This window comes from Argopecten irradians, chromosome 4 (assembly GCF_041381155.1).
Source record: "Argopecten irradians isolate NY chromosome 4, Ai_NY, whole genome shotgun sequence".
In the NCBI taxonomy this organism is placed as follows: Eukaryota; Metazoa; Mollusca; class Bivalvia; order Pectinida; family Pectinidae; genus Argopecten; species Argopecten irradians.
The window spans coordinates 3,211,253-3,234,840 of NC_091137.1; the positions used below are offsets into that span (position 1 = coordinate 3,211,253).

At 35.3% G+C, this 23,588-nt stretch overlaps 1 protein-coding gene across 2 annotated transcripts in view; it reads right to left on the reverse strand.

The window, feature by feature from the left end:
- The window catches only part of LOC138320380 (uncharacterized), a 62,310-nt gene that overhangs the window by 14,488 nt on the left and 24,234 nt on the right, over positions 1-23,588 (reverse strand). For both annotated transcript variants that reach the window (XM_069263313.1, XM_069263312.1), the window contains 3 exons: positions 23,221-23,324; positions 22,953-23,028; positions 22,516-22,758 (listed from right to left, as the gene is read on the reverse strand). In XM_069263313.1, the coding sequence (XP_069119414.1) occupies positions 22,516-22,758; positions 22,953-23,028; positions 23,221-23,324 (423 nt within the window). The remainder of the gene's footprint in view (positions 1-22,515; positions 22,759-22,952; positions 23,029-23,220; positions 23,325-23,588) is intronic.

Consider the following 23,588-nt stretch of genomic DNA (forward strand, 5'->3'; position numbering starts at 1 on the left):
TATAGATAAACCCCCAACTACAAAAGTGTATTATCAAACTGTGGGTAAACACAGACAACTTACCATATAGATAAACCCCCAACTACAAAAGTGTATTATCAAACTGTGGGTAAACACAGACAACTTACCATATAGATAAACCCCCAACTACAAAAGTGTATTATCAAACTGTGGGTAAACACAGACAACTTACCATATAGATAAACCCCCAACTACAAAAGTGTATTATCAAACTGTGGGTAAACACAGACAACTTACCATATAGATAAACCCCCAACTACAAAAGTGTATTATCAAACTGTGGGTAAACACAGACAACTTACCATATAGATAAACCCCCAACTACAAAAGTGTATTATCAAACTGTGGGTAAACACAGACAACTTACCATATAGATAAACCCCCAACTACAAAAGTGTATTATCAAACTGTGGGTAAACACAGACAACTTACCATATAGATAAACCCCCAACTACAAAAGTGTATTATCAAACTGTGGGTAAACACAGACAACTTACCATATAGATAAACCCCCAACTACAAAAGTGTATTATCAAACTGTGGGTAAACACAGACAACTTACCATATAGATAAACCCCCAACTACAAAAGTGTATTATCAAACTGTGGGTAAACACAGACAACTTACCATATAGATAAACCCCCAACTACAAAAGTGTATTATCAAACTGTGGGTAAACACAGACAACTTACCATATAGATAAACCCCCAACTACAAAAGTGTATTATCAAACTGTGGGTAAACACAGACAACTTACCATATAGATAAACCCCCAACTACAAAAGTGTATTATCAAACTGTGGGTAAACACAGACAACTTACCATATAGATAAACCCCCAACTACAAAAGTGTATTATCAAACTGTGGGTAAACACAGACAACTTACCATATAGATAAACCCCCAACTACAAAAGTGTATTATCAAACTGTGGGTAAACACAGACAACTTACCATATAGATAAACCCCCAACTACAAAAGTGTATTATCAAACTGTGGGTAAACACAGACAACTTACCATATAGATAAACCCCCAACTACAAAAGTGTATTATCAAACTGTGGGTAAACACAGACAACTTACCATATAGATAAACCCCCAACTACAAAAGTGTATTATCAAACTGTGGGTAAACACAGACAACTTACCATATAGATAAACCCCCAACTACAAAAGTGTATTATCAAACTGTGGGTAAACACAGACAACTTACCATATAGATAAACCCCCAACTACAAAAGTGTATTATCAAACTGTGGGTAAACACAGACAACTTACCATATAGATAAACCCCCAACTACAAAAGTGTATTATCAAACTGTGGGTAAACACAGACAACTTACCATATAGATAAACCCCCAACTACAAAAGTGTATTATCAAACTGTGGGTAAACACAGACAACTTACCATATAGATAAACCCCCAACTACAAAAGTGTATTATCAAACTGTGGGTAAACACACAGACAACTTACCATATAGATAAACCCCCAAACTACAAAAGTGTATTATCAAACTGTGGGTAAACACAGACAACTTACCATATAGATAAACCCCCAACTACAAAAGTGTATTATCAAACTGTGGGTAAACACAGACAACTTACCATATAGATAAACCCCCAACTACAAAAGTGTATTATCAAACTGTGGGTAAACACAGACAACTTACCATATAGATAAACCCCCAACTACAAAAGTGTATTATCAAACTGTGGGTAAACACAGACAACTTACCATATAGATAAACCCCCAACTACAAAAGTGTATTATCAAACTGTGGGTAAACACAGACAACTTACCATATAGATAAACCCCCAACTACAAAAGTGTATTATCAAACTGTGGGTAAACACAGACAACTTACCATATAGATAAACCCCCAACTACAAAAGTGTATTATCAAACTGTGGGTAAACACAGACAACTTACCATATAGATAAACCCCCAACTACAAAAGTGTATTATCAAACTGTGGGTAAACACAGACAACTTACCATATAGATAAACCCCCAACTACAAAAGTGTATTATCAAACTGTGGGTAAACACAGACAACTTACCATATAGATAAACCCCCAACTACAAAAGTGTATTATCAAACTGTGGGTAAACACAGACAACTTACCATATAGATAAACCCCCAACTACAAAAGTGTATTATCAAACTGTGGGTAAACACAGACAACTTACCATATAGATAAACCCCCAACTACAAAAGTGTATTATCAAACTGTGGGTAAACACAGACAACTTACCATATAGATAAACCCCCCAACTACAAAAGTGTATTATCAAACTGTGGGTAAACACAGACAACTTACCATATAGATAAACCCCCAACTACAAAAGTGTATTATCAAACTGTGGGTAAACACAGACAACTTACCATATAGATAAACCCCCAACTACAAAAGTGTATTATCAAACTGTGGGTAAACACAGACAACTTACCATATAGATAAACCCCCAACTACAAAAGTGTATTATCAAACTGTGGGTAAACACAGACAACTTACCATATAGATAAACCCCCAACTACAAAAGTGTATTATCAAACTGTGGGTAAACACAGACAACTTACCATATAGATAAACCCCCAACTACAAAAGTGTATTATCAAACTGTGGGTAAACACAGACAACTTACCATATAGATAAACCCCCAACTACAAAAGTGTATTATCAAACTGTGGGTAAACACAGACAACTTACCATATAGATAAACCCCCAACTACAAAAGTGTATTATCAAACTGTGGGTAAACACAGACAACTTACCATATAGATAAACCCCCAACTACAAAAGTGTATTATCAAACTGTGGGTAAACACAGACAACTTACCATATAGATAAACCCCCAACTACAAAAGTGTATTATCAAACTGTGGGTAAACACAGACAACTTACCATATAGATAAACCCCCAACTACAAAAGTGTATTATCAAACTGTGGGTAAACACAGACAACTTACCATATAGATAAACCCCCAACTACAAAAGTGTATTATCAAACTGTGGGTAAACACAGACAACTTACCATATAGATAAACCCCCAACTACAAAAGTGTATTATCAAACTGTGGGTAAACACAGACAACTTACCATATAGATAAACCCCCAACTACAAAAGTGTATTATCAAACTGTGGGTAAACACAGACAACTTACCATATAGATAAACCCCCAACTACAAAAGTGTATTATCAAACTGTGGGTAAACACAGACAACTTACCATATAGATAAACCCCCAACTACAAAAGTGTATTATCAAACTGTGGGTAAACACAGACAACTTACCATATAGATAAACCCCCAACTACAAAAGTGTATTATCAAACTGTGGGTAAACACAGACAACTTACCATATAGATAAACCCCCAACTACAAAAGTGTATTATCAAACTGTGGGTAAACACAGACAACTTACCATATAGATAAACCCCCAACTACAAAAGTGTATTATCAAACTGTGGGTAAACACAGACAACTTACCATATAGATAAACCCCCAACTACAAAAGTGTATTATCAAACTGTGGGTAAACACAGACAACTTACCATATAGATAAACCCCCAACTACAAAAGTGTATTATCAAACTGTGGGTAAACACAGACAACTTACCATATAGATAAACCCCCAACTACAAAAGTGTATTATCAAACTGTGGGTAAACACAGACAACTTACCATATAGATAAACCCCCAACTACAAAAGTGTATTATCAAACTGTGGGTAAACACAGACAACTTACCATATAGATAAACCCCCAACTACAAAAGTGTATTATCAAATTGTGTGTAAACACAGACAACTTACCATATAGATAAACCCCCAACTACAAAAAGTGTATTATCAAACTGTGGGTAAACACAGACAACTTACCATATAGATAAACCCCCAACTACAAAAGTGTATTATCAAACTGTGGGTAAACACAGACAACTTACCATATAGATAAACCCCCAAACTACAAAAGTGTATTATCAAACTGTGGGTAAACATAGACAACTTACCATATAGATAAACCCCCAACTACAAAAAGTGTATTATCAAACTGTGGGTAAACATATACAAATTACCATATAGATAAACCCCCAAACACAAAAGTGTATTATCAAACTGTGGGTAAACACAGACAACTTACCATATAGATAAACCCCCAACTACAAAAGTGTATTATCAAACTGTGGGTAAACACAGACAACTTACCATATAGATAAACCCCCAACTACAAAAGTGTATTATCAAACTGTGGGTAAACACAGACAACTTACCATATAGATAAACCCCCAACTACAAAAGTGTATTATCAAACTGTGGGTAAACACAGACAACTTACCATATAGATAAACCCCCAACTACAAAAGTGTATTATCAAACTGTGGGTAAACACAGACAACTTACCATATAGATAAACCCCCAACTACAAAAGTGTATTATCAAACTGTGGGTAAACACAGACAACTTACCATATAGATAAACCCCCAACTACAAAAGTGTATTATCAAACTGTGGGTAAACACAGACAACTTACCATATAGATAAACCCCCAACTACAAAAGTGTATTATCAAACTGTGGGTAAACACAGACAACTTACCATATAGATAAACCCCCAACTACAAAAGTGTATTATCAAACTGTGGGTAAACACAGACAACTTACCATATAGATAAACCCCCAACTACAAAAGTGTATTATCAAACTGTGGGTAAACACAGACAACTTACCATATAGATAAACCCCCAACTACAAAAGTGTATTATCAAACTGTGGGTAAACACAGACAACTTACCATATAGATAAACCCCCAACTACAAAAGTGTATTATCAAACTGTGGGTAAACACAGACAACTTACCATATAGATAAACCCCCAACTACAAAAGTTTATTATCAAACTGGGTAAACACAGGCAACTTACCATATAGATAAACCCCCAACTACAAAAGTTTATTATCAAACTGTGGGTAAACACAGACAACTTACCATATAGATAAACCCCCAACTACAAAAGTGTATTATCAAACTGTGGGTAAACACAGACAACTTACCATATAGAAAAAAAAACCAACTACAAAAGTGTATTATCAAACTGTGGGTAAACACAGACAACTTACCATATAGATAAACCCCCAACTACAAAAGTGTATTATCAAACTGTGGGTAAACACAGACAACTTACCATATAGATAAACCCCCAACTACAAAAGTGTATTATCAAACTGTGGGTAAACACAGACAACTTACCATATAGATAAACCCCCAACTACAAAAGTGTATTATCAAACTGTGGGTAAACACAGACAACTTACCATATAGATAAACCCCCAACTACAAAAGTGTATTATCAAACTGTGGGTAAACACAGACAACTTACCATATAGATAAACCCCCAACTACAAAAGTGTATTATCAAACTGTGGGTAAACACAGACAACTTACCATATAGATAAACCCCCAACTACAAAAGTGTATTATCAAACTGTGGGTAAACACAGACAACTTACCATATAGATAAACCCCCAACTACAAAAGTGTATTATCAAACTGTGGGTAAACACAGACAACTTACCATATAGATAAACCCCCAACTACAAAAGTGTATTATCAAACTGTGGGTAAACACAGACAACTTACCATATAGATAAACCCCCAACTACAAAAGTGTATTATCAAACTGTGGGTAAACACAGACAACTTACCATATAGATAAACCCCCAACTACAAAAGTGTATTATCAAACTGTGGGTAAACACAGACAACTTACCATATAGATAAACCCCCAACTACAAAAGTGTATTATCAAACTGTGGGTAAACACAGACAACTTACCATATAGATAAACCCCCAACTACAAAAGTGTATTATCAAACTGTGGGTAAACACAGACAACTTACCATATAGATAAAACCCCCCAACTACAAAAGTGTATTATCAAACTGTGGGTAAACACAGACAACTTACCATATAGATAAACCCCCAACTACAAAAGTGTATTATCAAACTGTGGGTAAACACAGACAACTTACCATATAGATAAACCCCCAACTACAAAAGTGTATTATCAAACTGTGGGTAAACATAGACAACTTACCATATAGATAAACCCCCAACTACAAAAGTGTATTATCAAACTGTGGGTAAACACAGACAACTTACCATATAGATAAACCCCCAACTACAAAAGTGTATTATCAAACTGTGGGTAAACACAGACAACTTACCATATAGATAAACCCCCAACTACAAAAGTGTATTATCAAACTGTGGGTAAACACAGACAACTTACCATATAGAAAAAAAACCCAACTACAAAAGTGTATTATCAAACTGTGGGTAAACACAGACAACTTACCATATAGATAAACCCCCAACTACAAAAGTGTATTATCAAACTGTGGGTAAACACAGATAACTTACCATATAGATAAACCCCCAACTACAAAAGTGTATTATCAAACTGTGGATAAACACAGACAACTTACCATATAGATAAACCCCCAACTACAAAAGTGTATTATCAAACTGTGGGTAAACACAGACAACTTACCATATAGATAAACCCCCAACTACAAAAGTGTATTATCAAACTGTGGGTAAACACAGACAACTTACCATATAGATAAACCCCCAACTACAAAAGTGTATTATCAAACTGTGGGTAAACACAGACAACTTACCATATAGATAAACCCCCAACTACAAAAGTGTATTATCAAACTGTGGGTAAACACAGACAACTTACCATATAGATAAACCCCCAACTACAAAAGTGTATTATCAAACTGTGGGTAAACACAGACAACTTACCATATAGATAAACCCCCAACTACAAAAGTGTATTATCAAACTGTGGGTAAACACAGACAACTTACCATATAGATAAAAACCCCCAACTACAAAAGTGTATTATCAAACTGTGGGTAAACACAGACAACTTACCATATAGATAAACCCCCAACTACAAAAGTGTATTATCAAACTGTGGGTAAACACAGACAACTTACCATATAGATAAACCCCCAACTACAAAAGTGTATTATCAAACTGTGGGTAAACACAGACAACTTACCATATAGATAAACCCCCAACTACAAAAGTGTATTATCAAACTGTGGGTAAACACAGACAACTTACCATATAGATAAACCCCCAACTACAAAAGTGTATTATCAAACTGTGGGTAAACACAGACAACTTACCATATAGATAAACCCCCAACTACAAAAGTGTATTATCAAACTGTGGGTAAACACAGCCAACTTACCATATAGATAAACCCCCAACTACAAAAGTGTATTATCAAACTGTGGGTAAACACAGACAACTTACCATATAGATAAACCCCCAACTACAAAAGTGTATTATCAAACTGTGGGTAAACACAGACAACTTACCATATAGATAAACCCCCAACTACAAAAGTGTATTATCAAACTGTGGGTAAACACAGACAACTTACCATATAGATAAACCCCCAACTACAAAAGTGTATTATCAAACTGTGGGTAAACACAGACAACTTACCATATAGATAAACCCCCAACTACAAAAGTGTATTATCAAACTGTGGGTAAACACAGACAACTTACCATATAGATAAACCCCCAACTACAAAAGTGTATTATCAAACTGTGGGTAAACACAGACAACTTACCATATAGATAAACCCCCAACTACAAAAGTGTATTATCAAACTGTGGGTAAACACAGACAACTTACCATATAGATAAACCCCCAACTACAAAAGTGTATTATCAAACTGTGGGTAAACACAGACAACTTACCATATAGATAAACCCCCAACTACAAAAGTGTATTATCAAACTGTGGGTAAACACAGACAACTTACCATATAGATAAACCCCCAACTACAAAAGTGTATTATCAAACTGTGGGTAAACACAGACAACTTACCATATAGATAAACCCCCAACTACAAAAGTGTATTATCAAACTGTGGGTAAACACAGACAACTTACCATATAGATAAACCCCCAACTACAAAAGTGTATTATCAAACTGTGGGTAAACACAGACAACTTACCATATAGATAAACCCCCAACTACAAAAGTGTATTATCAAACTGTGGGTAAACACAGACAACTTACCATATAGATAAACCCCCAACTACAAAAGTGTATTATCAAACTGTGGGTAAACACAGACAACTTACCATATAGATAAACCCCCAACTACAAAAGTGTATTATCAAACTGTGGGTAAACACAGACAACTTACCATATAGATAAACCCCCAACTACAAAAGTGTATTATCAAACTGTGGGTAAACACAGACAACTTACCATATAGATAAACCCCCAACTACAAAAGTGTATTATCAAACTGTGGGTAAACACAGACAACTTACCATATAGATAAACCCCCAACTACAAAAGTGTATTATCAAACTGTGGGTAAACACAGACAACTTACCATATAGATAAACCCCCAACTACAAAAGTGTATTATCAAACTGTGGGTAAACACAGACAACTTACCATATAGATAAACCCCCAACTACAAAAGTGTATTATCAAACTGTGGGTAAACACAGACAACTTACCATATAGATAAACCCCCAACTACAAAAGTGTATTATCAAACTGTGGGTAAACACAGACAACTTACCATATAGATAAACCCCCAACTACAAAAGTGTATTATCAAATTGTGTGTAAACACAGACAACTTACCATATAGATAAACCCCCAACTACAAAAGTGTATTATCAAACTGTGGGTAAACACAGACAACTTACCATATAGATAAACCCCCAACTACAAAAGTGTATTATCAAACTGTGGGTAAACACAGACAACTTACCATATAGATAAACCCCCAACTACAAAAGTGTATTATCAAACTGTGGGTAAACACAGACAACTTACCATATAGATAAACCCCCAACTACAAAAGTGTATTATCAAACTGTGGGTAAACACAGACAACTTACCATATAGATAAACCCCCAACTACAAAAGTGTATTATCAAACTGTGGGTAAACACAGACAACTTACCATATAGATAAACCCCCAACTACAAAAGTGTATTATCAAACTGTGGGTAAACACAGACAACTTACCATATAGATAAACCCCCAACTACAAAAGTGTATTATCAAACTGTGGGTAAACACAGACAACTTACCATATAGATAAACCCCCAACTACAAAAGTGTATTATCAAACTGTGGGTAAACACAGACAACTTACCATATAGATAAACCCCCAACTACAAAAGTGTATTATCAAACTGTGGGTAAACACAGACAACTTACCATATAGATAAACCCCCAACTACAAAAGTGTATTATCAAACTGTGGGTAAACACAGACAACTTACCATATAGATAAACCCCCAACTACAAAAGTGTATTATCAAACTGTGGGTAAACACAGACAACTTACCATATAGATAAACCCCCAACTACAAAAGTGTATTATCAAACTGTGGGTAAACACAGACAACTTACCATATAGATAAACCCCCAACTACAAAAGTGTATTATCAAACTGTGGGTAAACACAGACAACTTACCATATAGATAAACCCCCAACTACAAAAGTGTATTATCAAACTGTGGGTAAACACAGACAACTTACCATATAGATAAACCCCCAACTACAAAAGTGTATTATCAAACTGTGGGTAAACACAGACAACTTACCATATAGATAAACCCCCCAACTACAAATGTGTATTATCAAACTGTGGGTAAACACAGACAACTTACCATATAGATAAACCCCCAACTACAAAAGTGTATTATCAAACTGTGGGTAAACACAGACAACTTACCATATAGATAAACCCCCAACTACAAAAGTGTATTATCAAACTGTGGGTAAACACAGACAACTTACCATATAGATAAACCCCCAACTACAAAAGTGTATTATCAAACTGTGGGTAAACACAGACAACTTACCATATAGATAAACCCCCAACTACAAAAGTGTATTATCAAACTGTGGGTAAACACAGACAACTTACCATATAGATAAACCCCCAACTACAAAAGTGTATTATCAAACTGTGGGTAAACACAGACAACTTACCATATAGATAAACCCCCAACTACAAAAGTGTATTATCAAACTGTGGGTAAACACAGACAACTTACCATATAGATAAACCCCCAACTACAAAAGTGTATTATCAAACTGTGGGTAAACACAGACAACTTACCATATAGATAAACCCCCAACTACAAAAGTGTATTATCAAACTGTGGGTAAACACAGACAACTTACCATATAGATAAACCCCCAACTACAAAAGTGTATTATCAAACTGTGGGTAAACACAGACAACTTACCATATAGATAAACCCCCAACTACAAAAGTGTATTATCAAACTGTGGGTAAACACAGACAACTTACCATATAGATAAACCCCCAACTACAAAAGTGTATTATCAAACTGTGGGTAAACACAGACAACTTACCATATAGATAAACCCCCAACTACAAAAGTGTATTATCAAACTGTGGGTAAACACAGACAACTTACCATATAGATAAACCCCCAACTACAAAAGTGTATTATCAAACTGTGGGTAAACACAGACAACTTACCATATAGATAAACCCCCAACTACAAAAGTGTATTATCAAACTGTGGGTAAACACAGACAACTTACCATATAGATAAACCCCCAACTACAAAAGTGTATTATCAAACTGTGGGTAAACACAGACAACTTACCATATAGATAAACCCCCAACTACAAAAGTGTATTATCAAACTGTGGGTAAACACAGACAACTTACCATATAGATAAACCCCCAACTACAAAAGTGTATTATCAAACTGTGGGTAAACACAGACAACTTACCATATAGATAAACCCCCAACTACAAAAGTGTATTATCAAACTGTGGGTAAACACAGACAACTTACCATATAGATAAACCCCCAACTACAAAAGTGTATTATCAAACTGTGGGTAAACACAGACAACTTACCATATAGATAAACCCCCAACTACAAAAGTGTATTATCAAACTGTGGGTAAACACAGACAACTTACCATATAGATAAACCCCCAACTACAAAAGTGTATTATCAAACTGTGGGTAAACACAGACAACTTACCATATAGATAAACCCCCAACTACAAAAGTGTATTATCAAACTGTGGGTAAACACAGACAACTTACCATATAGATAAACCCCCAACTACAAAAGTGTATTATCAAACTGTGGGTAAACACAGACAACTTACCATATAGATAAACCCCCAACTACAAAAGTGTATTATCAAACTGTGGGTAAACACAGACAACTTACCATATAGATAAACCCCCAACTACAAAAGTGTATTATCAAACTGTGGGTAAACACAGACAACTTACCATATAGATAAACCCCCAACTACAAAAGTGTATTATCAAACTGTGGGTAAACACAGACAACTTACCATATAGATAAACCCCCAACTACAAAAGTGTATTATCAAACTGTGGGTAAACACAGACAACTTACCATATAGATAAACCCCCAACTACAAAAGTGTATTATCAAACTGTGGGTAAACACAGACAACTTACCATATAGATAAACCCCCAACTACAAAAGTGTATTATCAAACTGTGGGTAAACACAGACAACTTACCATATAGATAAACCCCCAACTACAAAAGTGTATTATCAAACTGTGGGTAAACACAGACAACTTACCATATAGATAAACCCCCAACTACAAAAGTGTATTATCAAACTGTGGGTAAACACAGACAACTTACCATATAGATAAACCCCCAACTACAAAAGTGTATTATCAAACTGTGGGTAAACACAGACAACTTACCATATAGATAAACCCCCAACTACAAAAGTGTATTATCAAACTGTGGGTAAACACAGACAACTTACCATATAGATAAACCCCCAACTACAAAAGTGTATTATCAAACTGTGGGTAAACACAGACAACTTACCATATAGATAAACCCCCAACTACAAAAGTGTATTATCAAACTGTGGGTAAACACAGACAACTTACCATATAGATAAACCCCCAACTACAAAAGTGTATTATCAAACTGTGGGTAAACACAGACAACTTACCATATAGATAAACCCCCAACTACAAAAGTGTATTATCAAACTGTGGGTAAACACAGACAACTTACCATATAGATAAACCCCCAACTACAAAAGTGTATTATCAAACTGTGGGTAAACACAGACAACTTACCATATAGATAAACCCCCAACTACAAAAGTGTATTATCAAACTGTGGGTAAACACAGACAACTTACCATATAGATAAACCCCCAACTACAAAAGTGTATTATCAAACTGTGGGTAAACACAGACAACTTACCATATAGATAAACCCCCAACTACAAAAGTGTATTATCAAACTGTGGGTAAACACAGACAACTTACCATATAGATAAACCCCCAACTACAAAAGTGTATTATCAAACTGTGGGTAAACACAGACAACTTACCATATAGATAAACCCCCAACTACAAAAGTGTATTATCAAACTGTGGGTAAACACAGACAACTTACCATATAGATAAACCCCCAACTACAAAAGTGTATTATCAAACTGTGGGTAAACACAGACAACTTACCATATAGATAAACCCCCAACTACAAAAGTGTATTATCAAACTGTGGGTAAACACAGACAACTTACCATATAGATAAACCCCCAACTACAAAAGTGTATTATCAAACTGTGGGTAAACACAGACAACTTACCATATAGATAAACCCCCAACTACAAAAGTGTATTATCAAACTGTGGGTAAACACAGACAACTTACCATATAGATAAACCCCCAACTACAAAAGTGTATTATCAAACTGTGGGTAAACACAGACAACTTACCATATAGATAAACCCCCAACTACAAAAGTGTATTATCAAACTGTGGGTAAACACAGACAACTTACCATATAGATAAACCCCCAACTACAAAAGTGTATTATCAAACTGTGGGTAAACACAGACAACTTACCATATAGATAAACCCCCAACTACAAAAGTGTATTATCAAACTGTGGGTAAACACAGACAACTTACCATATAGATAAACCCCCAACTACAAAAGTGTATTATCAAACTGTGGGTAAACACAGACAACTTACCATATAGATAAACCCCCAACTACAAAAGTGTATTATCAAACTGTGGGTAAACACAGACAACTTACCATATAGATAAACCCCCAACTACAAAAGTGTATTATCAAACTGTGGGTAAACACAGACAACTTACCATATAGATAAACCCCCAACTACAAAAGTGTATTATCAAACTGTGGGTAAACACAGACAACTTACCATATAGATAAACCCCCAACTACAAAAGTGTATTATCAAACTGTGGGTAAACACAGACAACTTACCATATAGATAAACCCCCAACTACAAAAGTGTATTATCAAACTGTGGGTAAACACAGACAACTTACCATATAGATAAACCCCCAACTACAAAAGTGTATTATCAAACTGTGGGTAAACACAGACAACTTACCATATAGATAAACCCCCAACTACAAAAGTGTATTATCAAACTGTGGGTAAACACAGACAACTTACCATATAGATAAAACCCCCAACTACAAAAGTGTATTATCAAACTGTGGGTAAACACAGACAACTTACCATATAGATAAACCCCCAACTACAAAAGTGTATTATCAAACTGTGGGTAAACACAGACAACTTACCATATAGATAAACCCCCAACTACAAAAGTGTATTATCAAACTGTGGGTAAACACAGACAACTTACCATATAGATAAACCCCCAACTACAAAAGTGTATTATCAAACTGTGGGTAAACACAGACAACTTACCATATAGATAAACCCCCAACTACAAAAGTGTATTATCAAACTGTGGGTAAACACAGACAACTTACCATATAGATAAACCCCCAACTACAAAAGTGTATTATCAAACTGTGGGTAAACACAGACAACTTACCATATAGATAAACCCCCAACTACAAAAGTGTATTATCAAACTGTGGGTAAACACAGACAACTTACCATATAGATAAACCCCCAACTACAAAAGTGTATTATCAAACTGTGGGTAAACACAGACAACTTACCATATAGATAAACCCCCAACTACAAAAGTGTATTATCAAACTGTGGGTAAACACAGACAACTTACCATATAGATAAACCCCCAACTACAAAAGTGTATTATCAAACTGTGGGTAAACACAGACAACTTACCATATAGATAAACCCCCAACTACAAAAGTGTATTATCAAACTGTGGGTAAACACAGACAACTTACCATATAGATAAACCCCCAACTACAAAAGTGTATTATCAAACTGTGGGTAAACACAGACAACTTACCATATAGATAAACCCCCAACTACAAAAGTGTATTATCAAACTGTGGGTAAACACAGACAACTTACCATATAGATAAACCCCCAACTACAAAAGTGTATTATCAAACTGTGGGTAAACACAGACAACTTACCATATAGATAAACCCCCAACTACAAAAGTGTATTATCAAACTGTGGGTAAACACAGACAACTTACCATATAGATAAACCCCCAACTACAAAAGTGTATTATCAAACTGTGGGTAAACACAGACAACTTAGCATGCATATAGATAAACCCCCAACTACAAAAGTGTATTATCAAACTGTGGGTAAACACAGACAACTTACCATATAGATAAACCCCCAACTACAAAAGTGTATTATCAAACTGTGGGTAAACACAGACAACTTACCATATAGATAAACCCCCAACTACAAAAGTGTATTATCAAACTGTGGGTAAACACAGACAACTTACCATATAGATAAACCCCCAACTACAAAAGTGTATTATCAAACTGTGGGTAAACACAGACAACTTACCATATAGATAAACCCCCAACTACAAAAGTGTATTATCAAACTGTGGGTAAACACAGACAACTTACCATATAGATAAACCCCCAACTACAAAAGTGTATTATCAAACTGTGGGTAAACACAGACAACTTACCATATAGATAAACCCCCAACTACAAAAGTGTATTATCAAACTGTGGGTAAACACAGACAACTTACCATATAGATAAACCCCCAACTACAAAAGTGTATTATCAAACTGTGGGTAAACACAGACAACTTACCATATAGATAAACCCCCAACTACAAAAGTGTATTATCAAACTGTGGGTAAACACAGACAACTTACCATATAGATAAACCCCCAACTACAAAAGTGTATTATCAAACTGTGGGTAAACACAGACAACTTACCATATAGATAAACCCCCAACTACAAAAGTGTATTATCAAACTGTGGGTAAACACAGACAACTTACCATATAGATAAACCCCCAACTACAAAAGTGTATTATCAAACTGTGGGTAAACACAGACAACTTACCATATAGATAAACCCCCAACTACAAAAGTGTATTATCAAACTGTGGGTAAACACAGACAACTTACCATATAGATAAACCCCCAACTACAAAAGTGTATTATCAAACTGTGGGTAAACACAGACAACTTACCATATAGATAAACCCCCAACTACAAAAGTGTATTATCAAACTGTGGGTAAACACAGACAACTTACCATATAGATAAACCCCCAACTACAAAAGTGTATTATCAAACTGTGGGTAAACACAGACAACTTACCATATAGATAAACCCCCAACTACAAAAGTGTATTATCAAACTGTGGGTAAACACAGACAACTTACCATATAGATAAACCCCCAACTACAAAAGTGTATTATCAAACTGTGGGTAAACACAGACAACTTACCATATAGATAAACCCCCAACTACAAAAGTGTATTATCAAACTGTGGGTAAACACAGACAACTTACCATATAGATAAACCCCCAACTACAAAAGTGTATTATCAAACTGTGGGTAAACACAGACAACTTACCATATAGATAAACCCCCAACTACAAAAGTGTATTATCAAACTGTGGGTAAACACAGACAACTTACCATATAGATAAACCCCCAACTACAAAAGTGTATTATCAAACTGTGGGTAAACACAGACAACTTACCATATAGATAAACCCCCAACTACAAAAGTGTATTATCAAACTGTGGGTAAACACAGACAACTTACCATATAGATAAACCCCCAACTACAAAAGTGTATTATCAAACTGTGGGTAAACACAGACAACTTACCATATAGATAAACCCCCAACTACAAAAGTGTATTATCAAACTGTGGGTAAACACAGACAACTTACCATATAGATAAACCCCCAACTACAAAAGTGTATTATCAAACTGTGGGTAAACACAGACAACTTACCATATAGATAAACCCCCAACTACAAAAGTGTATTATCAAACTGTGGGTAAACACAGACAACTTACCATATAGATAAACCCCCAACTACAAAAGTGTATTATCAAACTGTGGGTAAACACAGACAACTTACCATATAGATAAACCCCCAACTACAAAAGTGTATTATCAAACTGTGGGTAAACACAGACAACTTACCATATAGATAAACCCCCAACTACAAAAGTGTATTATCAAACTGTGGGTAAACACAGACAACTTACCATATAGATAAACCCCCAACTACAAAAGTGTATTATCAAACTGTGGGTAAACACAGACAACTTACCATATAGATAAACCCCCAACTACAAAAGTGTATTATCAAACTGTGGGTAAACACAGACAACTTACCATATAGATAAACCCCCAACTACAAAAGTGTATTATCAAACTGTGGGTAAACACAGACAACTTACCATATAGATAAACCCCCAACTACAAAAGTGTATTATCAAACTGTGGGTAAACACAGACAACTTACCATATAGATAAACCCCCAACTACAAAAGTGTATTATCAAACTGTGGGTAAACACAGACAACTTACCATATAGATAAACCCCCAACTACAAAAGTGTATTATCAAACTGTGGGTAAACACAGACAACTTACCATATAGATAAACCCCCAACTACAAAAGTGTATTATCAAACTGTGGGTAAACACAGACAACTTACCATATAGATAAACCCCCAACTACAAAAGTGTATTATCAAACTGTGGGTAAACACAGACAACTTACCATATAGATAAACCCCCAACTACAAAAGTGTATTATCAAACTGTGGGTAAACACAGACAACTTACCATATAGATAAACCCCCAACTACAAAAGTGTATTATCAAACTGTGGGTAAACACAGACAACTTACCATATAGATAAACCCCCAACTACAAAAGTGTATTATCAAACTGTGGGTAAAACATAGACAACTTACCATATAGATAAACCCCCAACTACAAAAGTGTATTATCAAACTGTGGGTAAACACAGACAACTTACCATATAGATAAACCCCCAACTACAAAAGTGTATTATCAAACTGTGGGTAAACACAGACAACTTACCATATAGATAAACCCCCAACTACAAAAGTGTATTATCAAACTGTGGGTAAACACAGACAACTTACCATATAGATAAACCCCCAACTACAAAAGTGTATTATCAAACTGTGGGTAAACACAGACAACTTACCATATAGATAAACCCCCAACTACAAAAGTGTATTATCAAACTGTGGGTAAACACAGACAACTTACCATATAGATAAACCCCCAACTACAAAAGTGTATTATCAAACTGTGGGTAAACACAGACAACTTACCATATAGATAAACCCCCAACTACAAAAGTGTATTATCAAACTGTGGGTAAACACAGACAACTTACCATATAGATAAACCCCCAACTACAAAAGTGTATTATCAAACTGTGGGTAAACACAGACAACTTACCATATAGATAAACCCCCAACTACAAAAGTGTATTTATCAAACTGTGGGTAAACACAGACAACTTACCATATAGATAAACCCCCAACTACAAAAGTGTATTATCAAACTGTGGGTAAACACAGACAACTTACCATATAGATAAACCCCCAACTACAAAAGTGTATTATCAAACTGTGGGTAAACACAGACAACTTACCATATAGATAAACCCCCAACTACAAAAGTGTATTATCAAACTGTGGGTAAACACAGACAACTTACCATATAGATAAACCCCCAATACAAAAGTGTATTATCAAACTGTGGGTAAACACAGACAACTTACCATATAGATAAACCCCCAACTACAAAAGTGTATTATCAAACTGTGGGTAAACACAGACAACTTACCATGCATATAGATAAACCCCCAACTACAAAAGTGTATTATCAAACTGTGGGTAAACACAGATAACTTACCATATAGATAAACCCCCAACTACAAAAGTGCATTATCAAACTGTGGGTAAACATAGACAACTTACCATATAGATAAACCCCCCAACTACAAATGTGTATTATCAAACTGTGGGTAAACACAGACAACTTACCATATAGATAAACCCCCAACTACAAAAGTGTATTATCAAACTGTGGGTAAACACAGACAACTTACCATATAGATAAACCCCCCAACTACAAATGTGTATTATCAAACTGTGGGTAAACACAGACAACTTACCATATAGATAAACCCCCAACTACAAAAGTGTATTATCAAACTGTGGGTAAACACAGACAACTTACCATATAGATAAACCCCCAACTACAAAAGTGTATTATCAAACTGTGGGTAAACACAGACAACTTACCATATAGATAAACCCCCAACTACAAAAGTGTATTATCAAACTGTGGGTAAACACAGACAACTTACCATATAGATAAACCCCCAACTACAAAAGTGTATTATCAAACTGTGGGTAAACACAGACAACTTACCATATAGATAAACCCCCAACTACAAAAGTGTATTATCAAACTGTGGGTAAACACAGACAACTTACCATATAGATAAACCCCCAACTACAAAAGTGTATTATCAAACTGTGGGTAAACACAGACAACTTACCATATAGATAAACCCCCAACTACAAAAGTGTATTATCAAACTGTGGGTAAACACAGACAACTTACCATATAGATAAACCCCCAACTACAAAAGTGTATTATCAAACTGTGGGTAAACACAGACAACTTACCATATAGATAAACCCCCAACTACAAAAGTGTATTATCAAACTGTGGGTAAACACAGACAACTTACCATATAGATAAACCCCCAACTACAAAAGTGTATTATCAAACTGTGGGTAAACACAGACAACTTACCATATAGATAAACCCCCAACTACAAAAGTGTATTATCAAACTGTGGGTAAACACAGACAACTTACCATATAGATAAACCCCCAACTACAAAAGTGTATTATCAAACTGTGGGTAAACACAGACAACTTACCATATAGATAAACCCCCAACTACAAAAGTGTATTATCAAACTGTGGGTAAACACAGACAACTTACCATATAGATAAACCCCCAACTACAAAAGTGTATTATCAAACTGTGGGTAAACACAGACAACTTACCATATAGATAAACCCCCAACTACAAAAGTGTATTATCAAACTGTGGGTAAACACAGACAACTTACCATATAGATAAACCCCCAACTACAAAAGTGTATTATCAAACTGTGGGTAAACACAGACAACTTACCATATAGATAAACCCCCAACTACAAAAGTGTATTATCAAACTGTGGGTAAACACAGACAACTTACCATATAGATAAACCCCCAACTACAAAAGTGTATTATCAAACTGTGGGTAAACACAGACAACTTACCATATAGATAAACCCCCAACTACAAAAGTGTATTATCAAACTGTGGGTAAACACAGACAACTTACCATATAGATAAACCCCCAACTACAAAAGTGTATTATCAAACTGTGGGTAAACACAGACAACTTACCATATAGATAAACCCCCAACTACAAAAGTGTATTATCAAACTGTGGGTAAACACAGACAACTTACCATATAGATAAACCCCCAACTACAAAAGTGTATTATCAAACTGTGGGTAAACACAGACAACTTACCATATAGATAAACCCCCAACTACAAAAGTGTATTATCAAACTGTGGGTAAACACAGACAACTTACCATATAGATAAACCCCCAACTACAAAAGTGTATTATCAAACTGTGGGTAAACACAGACAACTTACCATATAGATAAACCCCCAACTACAAAAGTGTATTATCAAACTGTGGGTAAACATAGACAACTTACCATATAGATAAACCCCCAACTACAAAAGTGTATTATCAAACTGTGGGTAAACACAGACAACTTACCATATAGATAAACCCCCAACTACAAAAGTGTATTATCAAACTGTGGGTAAACACAGACAACTTACCATATAGATAAACCCCCAACTACAAAAGTGTATTATCAAACTGTGGGTAAACACAGACAACTTACCATATAGAAAAAAAAACCAACTACAAAAGTGTATTATCAAACTGTGGGTAAACACAGACAACTTACCATATAGATAAACCCCCAACTACAAAAGTGTATTATCAAACTGTGGGTAAACACAGACAACTTACCATATAGATAAACCCCCAACTACAAAAGTGTATTATCAAACTGTGGGTAAACACAGACAACTTACCATATAGATAAACCCCCAACTACAAAAGTGTATTATCAAACTGTGGGTAAACACAGACAACTTACCATATAGATAAACCCCCAACTACAAAAGTGTATTATCAAACTGTGGGTAAACACAGACAACTTACCATATAGATAAACCCCCAACTACAAAAGTGTATTATCAAACTGTGGGTAAACACAGACAACTTACCATATAGATAAACCCCCAACTACAAAAGTGTATTATCAAACTGTGGGTAAACACAGACAACTTACCATATAGATAAACCCCCAACTACAAAAGTGTATTATCAAACTGTGGGTAAACACAGACAACTTACCATATAGATAAACCCCCAACTACAAAAGTGTATTATCAAACTGTGGGTAAACACAGACAACTTACCATATAGATAAACCCCCAACTACAAAAGTGTATTATCAAACTGTGGGTAAACACAGACAACTTACCATATAGATAAACCCCCAACTACAAAAGTGTATTATCAAACTGTGGGTAAACACAGACAACTTACCATATAGATAAACCCCCAACTACAAAAGTGTATTATCAAACTGTGGGTAAACACAGACAACTTACCATATAGATAAACCCCCAACTACAAAAGTGTATTATCAAACTGTGGGTAAACACAGACAACTTACCATATAGATAAACCCCCAACTACAAAAGTGTATTATCAAACTGTGGGTAAACACAGACAACTTACCATATAGATAAACCCCCAACTACAAAAGTGTATTATCAAACTGTGGGTAAACACAGACAACTTACCATATAGATAAACCCCCAACTACAAAAGTGTATTATCAAACTGTGGGTAAACACAGACAACTTACCATATAGATAAACCCCCAACTACAAAAGTGTATTATCAAACTGTGGGTAAACACAGACAACTTACCATATAGATAAACCCCCAACTACAAAAGTGTATTATCAAATTGTGTGTAAACACAGACAACTTACCATATAGATAAACCCCCAACTACAAAAAGTGTATTATCAAACTGTGGGTAAACACAGACAACTTACCATATAGATAAACCCCCAAACTACAAAAGTGTATTATCAAACTGTGGGTAAACATAGACAACTTACCATATAGATAAACCCCCAACTACAAAAGTGTATTATCAAACTGTGGGTAAACACAGACAACTTACCATATAGATAAACCCCCAACTACAAAAGTGTATTATCAAACTGTGGGTAAACACAGACAACTTACCATATAGATAAACCCCCAACTACAAAAGTGTATTATCAAACTGTGGGTAAACACAGACAACTTACCATATAGATAAACCCCCAACTACAAAAGTGTATTATCAAACTGTGGGTAAACACAGACAACTTACCATATAGATAAACCCCCAACTACAAAAGTGTATTATCAAACTGTGGGTAAACACAGACAACTTACCATATAGATAAACCCCCAACTACAAAAGTGTATTATCAAACTGTGGGTAAACACAGACAACTTACCATATAGATAAACCCCCAACTACAAAAGTGTATTATCAAACTGTGGGTAAACACAGACAACTTACCATATAGATAAACCCCCAACTACAAAAGTGTATTATCAAACTGTGGGTAAACACAGACAACTTACCATATAGATAAACCCCCAACTACAAAAGTGTATTATCAAACTGTGGGTAAACACAGACAACTTACCATATAGATAAACCCCCAACTACAAAAGTGTATTATCAAACTGTGGGTAAACACAGACAACTTACCATATAGATAAACCCCCAACTACAAAAGTGTATTATCAAAATGTGGGTAAACACAGACAACTTACCATATAGATAAACCCCCAACTACAAAAGTGTATTATCAAACTGTGGGTAAACATAGACAACTTACCATATAGATAAACCCCCAACTACAAAAGTGTATTATCAAACTGTGGGTAAACACAGACAACTTACCATATAGATAAACCCCCTTCGAAGTGTTCTAATAGCGAAAATGGTGATGACATGAATGATAGCAAAAACCATTTGCATGACAAAAATGGTGATCAGAAGACCGTAGACGAGATAACCCAAGTGTGGAGGAACGTCATTAGACCATTTCTCCGCTTCGGTTAAGTCCTGTACCAAACCGGTTGTCAAATATCCCGGGGCAAACGTCTGTATCAAAACTCCGATCCACATCAACAGTTCACCCAGCTTAAAAAGATATAAGATGCGTTTTTTACCGTAATTACATTGAACAAAACCTTTCTGTGAATAGAAACGATAATGACAAAGAAGTTATCTGTACAACTATCTCTTGGAATTATTCAGCTCTTCATGCGAAGTACATGTATTTATGTTCCGTTTTGTTTTTATAGAATTCAACAATATACCATATTGTAACTTACCATTAATAAAACCGTCAGGCCCGTGAACACTAACAGCTTTGCAGTCAGGTGTGGAATGTAGTTACTTGCATCCAAACTAACAAAATCACACACACAGTAACATTATTATGCAACATATAAAAGACGCAAGTCAAGCACCAATAAAGCACAGAATGGAATAATAATATCCAATAGATAAAACTTTAGAACGCGACATATTGACACCCTTAGAACAATCAAACATAGTAGTGAGGTGAAGTCCTTATTTGTAATCTGTCTTTGTACCTACTTGTTTCCCTTGACGTGATGTACGAAGGTAGAGAAAGCGCCCCTCTGCTGGTTAAGCGAAACTTTCTGTTTGTACCGCCGATCTAGTAACACCACCGTCGATACCTAGCAACACAAAAATTCGACATTTACCATTTATCTACCTTATCCTTATTGTTTGATGGTGATCCACTAGGATGGGACGATATTGGTGACTGGTAACACGTTGAAAGTATTTGTAATAACAATGTGTATTGCCAATGCAAAACTGTATACCATACAGTTTCATGAACATCCTTTAACTTTAAGGTATTCCTTAACTTAAATTTACCAACAGTAAAGCATTGCAGAAGTCAACGAAAATACAGAAAAGGAGATTTTTAAGTTAGC